Source organism: Acanthopagrus latus, chromosome 14 (genome assembly GCF_904848185.1).
Source record: "Acanthopagrus latus isolate v.2019 chromosome 14, fAcaLat1.1, whole genome shotgun sequence".
Taxonomy (NCBI): Eukaryota; Metazoa; Chordata; class Actinopteri; order Spariformes; family Sparidae; genus Acanthopagrus; species Acanthopagrus latus.
The window spans coordinates 11,865,185-11,872,264 of NC_051052.1; the positions used below are offsets into that span (position 1 = coordinate 11,865,185).

Genomic DNA, 7,080 nt, shown 5'->3' on the forward strand with positions numbered 1-7,080 from the left:
TATTTAGGTGATTCTTTCAGTGATTTTGCTTTTTGTATGTAGTGCACCACTTGCATTTTAGACCTTGGTCTCACCAAAGATCATCTGACGTCAACCCATATATCTGAAAATAATAAAATAGACCACATTGTTATTACTATAGCAAATAAACAACCACTATAGGGGCAGGAAGAGAAAGCAATGTTCTTTATTTAGACTATTTGTTATTCATTCATCAAAATACGTTTTAGAATGATATGAAACAAAGGATATATAATATAAATAATACTGGAAATGACAGATAGTGTCAGATGTGACTGATATTAAAGGGGCACTATAGTTTTGGAGAAGAAATTCAAGCTTGGAATTTTAATATTTCCAATAACAATGAGGTAATTATACAAAAATACTCATATGTATTGTTTCCATATATGAATAAACAAGATGTTGAAAATAAGCTTCTCAGAACACTGTTTGATACTAGAAAGGTGGCGGGGTCCGCCACATATAAACAATGTAATGCCAGTTTGTTTATCCAATTTATTCAGTCCTGAAAACAAAGAGAGTTCTTCCCCCAACACTGCATATTGCTCTTTAAAAACTAGAAATGAATTTTGTTTTCAAAGACATACTTGAGCAGCAGCATATTTTCTTACGTCATCTGAAGCCACCGGAAGAGCGAGTTAACTGTCCCCGCCCCGGCAGCTCAGTCAATCCAACCCTGAAGAGAAGGCGAGTCCACGGCTAAAAATATAATAGCTAACACAAGATGGCCGGTTTGCCTCGTAGGATTATTAAGGTACACTTTACACCCGACACTGTTTATGTATATTAATCAGCCTTGTGTGAGAGTATTGTAAAGATTGTTCGGTGTGAACGTGGACGTGCAATTACTGCTATCCAACGTGTAGCCTGACGTTAGCGCGGCTAGCACAATTAGCTCTTATCTAGCTAGTTATCAAGCTAGCTCGCTTGTCCGTGTCTGCAAGTGTTTTGTTTGGCACTTCCGTTTACTCCCGTCTTGCTCTGATCTGTGGTCGATTATTTCGTGCGAATAGATTTGTCGTCGCGGTTAAATTATAGCCCTCGGATTACTGGGTTGCTAATTTGCGGTATTAAATCGACACATTTGTGACATTTTTGTCCTAGTCGCCATATGAATGGATTCGCCGAGGGAGCTAGGCTAGCAGCTGTAGCCTGAGTGATTGGTAACCACACATGTCTGGCGCTGATCTGAGACGCTGCCATTGTGGGCTGAAAGCGTTTAAACGCCCGTTACCAAGCAAACACGACAGGATTGCTTCTTTTGGCACAAGAGGAAACGCAAATGAAGCAGACATTCAAGGCCTGTTGCGTTGCGGTCTCTCCTCCTCCTCCAACCGCACCGCAACTTCGCTGGGCCAGGCCCGGCAGTGGGCGCGATCAAGCCTTTTCCGCCACATCTAGCAGCTATCGCTCTGGTTTAGCAGGTTTTCTGACAGCCACTAACATAACATTGAAGAGCGAAAACGCAACCCAGATTCCATTACAGCAACCTGTTGTTTTATTTGGTGTTTTTTTGTTTGTTTTTTTTTAAGAGAAAGAAACGAGGATGATTTTACAACAGGCTTAAACCAGTTTTCCCTTCCTGTTGGCTGCAGATGTTTTTTTAGTGCACCTGCTTTATCAACTGCAGAAATGTGCAAAAATGTTCCACTTCCTCCTTTCGATTTCCATCGAAGATGGTCTCTGAATGTAGCGCAGTAGTTTTATTATATGCTCTAAATGTAAGGATTCTCCAAATCTAAATGTGGTAATATAGTCTGTTTGATTTACACCAAAAAAGAAAAATCGCTGTTGTAATCTGTGTATTGAATTCTTGAAATAAAATGCATGACGAACCAATTTAGACCTGATACAGTGAACCCAGTAATCAAGTGACAAGAATTTAGTCAGAAACAGTATTGATATATCATAAATCATTTAAGTCAATTTTAGAAACTTGCTGGTTAGTTGTGGATATAAATGTGTTTGTTGTTATGTAAAATAAAACAGATTATATCTGCATTTCAATATTTTGGGATCATTTGAGGAAATTTAATTGACCAAACAATTTTTTGTTTGAAAACATAAATTAAAGGTGCAGCATGTAAAAATTGGCTTAACTCATACTCCGAACAAAAAGGTGGCCGCACATCCACTAGCCTAACTGCTTGGTGGTGGTGTTGTTGTTTACACCACTATCACAGGTGCTTTGGACCAGATACACTGGTGCAAAATACAATCAAATCAAAGTACATGTATATCATGATGCCAAAAATGCCTTTTTTTTCCTCCTTTCTGTTGATAATTTTTTTTTAATGTTTGCTTCTAAAATTCTATAATGTTGCACCTTTTTAATCTTTAATGAAAAGAATGTTAGTTGTAGCCCTAAATTAACTATTTTTTATCTAACGCAACAGCAGTAGGTGGAACATTTTGAGCTGTTTCAACAAATTCATCGTCCAGTATGTGAGAAGTGCTTTCGGCCCTCACCTGCCCTTTTTAGTTTCTGTGATGAATAATAACTTGTGGAATGTTGTTCTGTGAAAGTGGGTGAGGTTGAAAGTGCGTGTGTGACTAAGCAGAGTGAAATTGTACGTCCTCGTCCATTATACACTTGAAAGTCTGTTGTCTGCTGACACCTCCACAGTTCTGCATGATCATATTCTTTTTGTGCTCAGAAAAGTCAACAACTGCGTTATGTTATGTATCTCTCACTCTCAACCACACTCAGGAGACACAGCGGTTGATCGCAGAGCCTGTTCCAGGGATCGTGGCTACGCCCGATGAAGGGAATGCACGTTACTTCCATGTGGTCATTTCAGGGCCTCAAGACTCTCCCTTTGAAGGAGGCACATTTAAACTTGAACTATTTCTTCCAGAAGAGTATCCCATGGCAGCTCCCAAAGTGCGATTCATGACCAAAATCTACCACCCCAATGTTGACAAACTGGGAAGAATATGTTTAGACATTTTGAAAGGTAAGAAAACATCACAGTACCAACTAAATTGTGAGACTTGTTTTGATATGTACATAATCTGTTTATTTATTTGTTTGTTTTGTTTTGATTTGGGATTAATATGGAGCCACACTCACTGATCAGAGCTGAAGTGATTTCTGATAAGACTGAAGAAGAAAATGTCTTAACTGTTGCGCTGCACTGTGGCAACCAGCAGCCCAGTTTGTCTGCCTGGACTGTCATGACACTGATGATCTCAGGCTAATATTTTGTCCTTCTGATGTGTTTTTTTTTACTGGCTGTGTAATATATTCTGTGCTGCTCAGAGGCAACAAAGTGTTTCTGAGTTTATGTGTGATGTACACAGCTAATCAAGCCCAGTGTGTAAACAAGTAGCTACCTCCTAGATATCCCAACGACAGAGAGCATTTTAGGGATTGCATTGGAGTCTTCTTTCTGTTCACACACAAAATTCGATCCAATATTTCCTGCCCTTTTCAAGGAAAAATATTTTATTCTTTGCTGCTAGATATTCTCTGTTCACCAACCACCGTTTTATGTTTGGTGTTTTGTGCTGGACAGGTAGCGCGCACAAGGTTTTTCATATCTTATTCATGGGAAACTCCTGCCTGTGAGGTGTTTTTTTTGGGGGGGGGTACCAAGAGCAATTGAGAAGCTACCGTACAGTTTAAATGTTGGCCGGTGAGCCAAAGAAAGTGGAGGGACTTTCCTGATTGGGACAAAAAGAATTGCACTATATTAATTACTTGCTTTGCAACACAGTCAAATATAGATGATACCTGTAATTCGTCATGAGATTGGCTGGAGTAATTTACCTGCGTTAAATGTCACATATCAGCAACTTGGCTGGCATCTCTAAAACACGAGCACTGTAAAGCATCAGCTCACAGATTTAGTTTTATTTTCATAATGAGAATAAGGTGAAGGAGACACTCATCTATGAGATTGCTATAAAGCAGCTGGTTGTATCTGTAGGCAGCGATCTTGTGCAACAAAGCCTCAGGAAGCAGATGTTGATAACCACCATTAAATCAAGTTCTGAGGTAAACAAACTGGAGTTGTGAGGATTATTTGGCAAAAATGGAACAGACAACAGCAGAAAGGCTGCCAAACTTGCTGTTAGGTAATAAAGAAAACATTACAACAGATCGTAATGCGACAAGACACTGAGCTGTGCCCAAAGGTTGTCACCTGCTGATATTTTCTTGTATTGAGTCATTTGATTGATTAGAGCCAGACATGTTTTCCAGTACTGAACAGCCTGAGGAAGAAGTGGATCTGCTTCATAATTCTTGCTGCTTGGTTTCTGTTGGTGGCATGTTGCGGTAAAATGTGTGTTTGTTTTACAAATTGGACCTTTGAGCTGTCTTCTTTTTCCCCCTTTGCGTGTCTTTTCTGAACTTTCCATCTTCCAGACAAGTGGTCTCCAGCCCTGCAGATCCGTACAGTGTTGCTATCTATCCAGGCATTATTAAGTGCTCCCAATCCAGATGATCCCCTGGCAAACGATGTTGCAGAGCAGTGGAAGAAAAACGAAAGCACTGCCATCGAGACAGGTGAGGAGGAATATATTCTTTCTGCGTGATGATAATGATGATGAGGATGTAGAGACGAAATAGCTTCTACGTAACACTGCTCAGGACTAGGTGCGTGGATCATTTTGAATATTGGTGTTGTGATATCTGGAAAGAGACATATTGGCATCTTGAGTCGAGTGCCTTCTAGCTCCACTGCGGACATCTCTGCAGCCGATTCCACCAGAACTCCCCGTCAGCTCACACCAGAACACATGTAGTGATCCATCTTGATATTTCTGTTTTAAACTGCTGTCTGGTACGGTTTGAGAATACAGACCTGTCATTTCATTTTTCTTGAGTTTTCTGTTGCTGGAGTTTGACTTTTTCTGCCATTGTACTGCCCAGTGGGACGATCTGGTTTGTGTTTCACGCAAATCCTCCATCCAAAGTGTTGTAATCACACCGGAGCACAACGCGGTGTTCATGCGTTTCATCGTGACTTAAACATTCATGTGCAAAGACACTAAAAGGAATGCGTCATTGCAGTTTGGAGTTTTGGATTTGCGTCTGTTTTATCCATTAAATCATCAATTAATTGATGTCTCAATTAATCGATCATTTGTTTAGCCTATTAGAAGTTCACAAACAGCTGAAACACATCTTTGTACACTCTGCAAAACGTTTCCTTATCCACAGTCCTGCAGCACACCCCCACCTCACACCCCCCACCACCATTTTTATCTCTGTGTCTCTCCTCCAGCCCGAGCATGGACCAGGCGCTTCGCATCCAGGTCTCCATGTAGTAGACCACTGTAACATGTTTTTTTTTTTTTAATTCGTATTGTACAGTTGGTGTTTACAGAACTGTCTTGGCCTTTTTTTTTTCTTGGGGGTTTCTCTTCATGAAGCTTGACTTTTTGGTGCCATTTAACTCTCCAGTGCTGTGTCGGTTTGTCTCGTGCAAATGCTTATTAAAAGTACCAAAAATGGTAGGAAGTAACCATCACAACCTCTGAGTTTTGTTTGAGTCCAAAAACCCAAAGTTATTCAAGTTAGAATGACAGAAAACCAGCTAAATCTTAGCTGAGAGTATCTGGAGGCAGAGATTAATCGACAACGAACCAAAAGGCTTCAAATGTGAATATTTTCTGGTTTTCTGAGTATTCTATGATAGGAAACTTGGTAACCTTTGGGTGTTGAACTGCTAAACAAAACAATAAAATTGAATTTGTCAACCTGGGCTTTGGAATTTAACAGCTAAGTCATTAGTCCATCATTAAATGGCAGATTAACCGATAATGGAAGTAAATCTTTTTTCTTTTTTCAACCCCTTCTGGAACAAATGCAACTTTGGCCTTTTAAACACTTTCTGAAATTCAGTGCTGGGAGTATCTGTGTACACTCTGCAACACTTTCCTTATCCACACTCCTGCACCGTACCCCCCCCGACCTAACACCCTCCACCACCATTTTATCTCTCTGTCTCTGTCCCACAGCCCGAGCATGGACCAGGCTCTACGCGGGAAACACTGAAGTATAGAAGAAGCGAGACGAGGCGTCTGAATGTGATCCACAAAATGTACTCCTATTCTGTCAACATTTGAATTTAACGGACACAAAAAAAGAGAAAAAAAAAGATAAGATTCTAAGTCCAAATTTATTTGAAAGAAATGACGAGATTTACTGCTGCAGACCTCTGGGTGACTTATTTTCCTCTCTAAGACGCGTTAAGTGTGTGTTAACCTTTTTTTTGTTTTGTTTTTTTTTGTTTTTTCCTGTGTTGCTATTTAAGTGCATGGACAGAGAATGACACCCTCCCCACTACAGTCTTAAAAAGAAATATACATGCAATATGTTGTCCTGTCCTGAACTGGGCACATATACTGGTACGTTTGCAAAATATCCATTAAAGCTGTTCTTCTTTTAACACATTCATCATTTGTCAACACATCTGTATGTCTTCTTGTGAGAGATGTTGTTATTTCAGCCCATAGAGAGCGCGCAGCTGTCTTTTTCTCCGCAGTAAGGCGAGATATATAAATGATTGATGAAGCCTCTCTTAACTCCTTTTTTGGGGAATGTGCCCAAGGAGGTTAGCTGGATTTCTCTCCTGTGTGTCTGTGCATACTAACACATCACAATACTGATTATTAAGCCGGTGGTGTTGTGACTGTAGTTAAGAGCACACCAAGGCACATGAGTGAAACCACAGCAAAGACTATCTTGTTTGTAAAATTGGACATTTAAAGGTGCATTATGGAAGAGTTTAGGTCGGAAACGTTTAAAATTTGACTAAAACTACCAACAGAATTTGAAAAATTCCCATCAAAGTGAATGAAGCTAGCATGCTAACCAGCTAGCCTTGGTTGTCTGGTCCAAAGCTCCTGATCTAGTGATGCAAACGTCGACACTCCCAGCGCGGACTGCTACTGCGTGGCTAACTGGGCTGACTGGTAGCCAATTGTAGCTACAGTTAGCTGTATGTTATGTTTTGAACTAGACAGCTGGCCAATTCTTACATGTTGCATCTTCATAGCAAGTGAATTTAAAGTAGTGCTTTCCTTTTTTACTTTCCTTTACCC

The 7,080-nt window shown here is 40.2% G+C and overlaps 1 protein-coding gene across 2 annotated transcripts; it reads left to right on the forward strand.

The window, feature by feature from the left end:
• The first annotated feature begins 620 nt into the window (after positions 1-620).
• Positions 621-6,433, forward strand: ube2nb (ubiquitin-conjugating enzyme E2Nb). 2 transcript variants are annotated; one of them, XM_037122041.1, is made up of 5 exons: positions 621-778; positions 2,735-2,981; positions 4,397-4,537; positions 5,259-5,289; positions 5,995-6,433. In XM_037122041.1, exons 1-5 carry the CDS (start codon positions 749-751, stop codon positions 6,029-6,031), a joined length of 486 nt encoding a protein of 161 aa, XP_036977936.1. In that variant the 5' UTR covers positions 621-748; the 3' UTR covers positions 6,032-6,433. The 2 variants fall into 2 exon arrangements, with proteins under 2 accessions (XP_036977936.1, XP_036977937.1); XM_037122042.1 differs by lacking the exon at positions 5,259-5,289.
• The last annotated feature ends 647 nt before the right edge of the window (positions 6,434-7,080 follow it).

Bases quoted from the DNA above. Each gene is read 5' to 3' on its own strand.
- ube2nb (XM_037122041.1), top strand. From the start codon at position 749: ATGGCCGGTTTGCCTCGTAGGATTATTAAG. The intron at 779-2,734 runs GTACACTTTACA...AACCACACTCAG, and splicing joins TGCCTCGTAGGATTATTAAG to GAGACACAGCGGTTGATCGC. The intron at 2,982-4,396 runs GTAAGAAAACAT...TCCATCTTCCAG, and splicing joins ATGTTTAGACATTTTGAAAG to ACAAGTGGTCTCCAGCCCTG.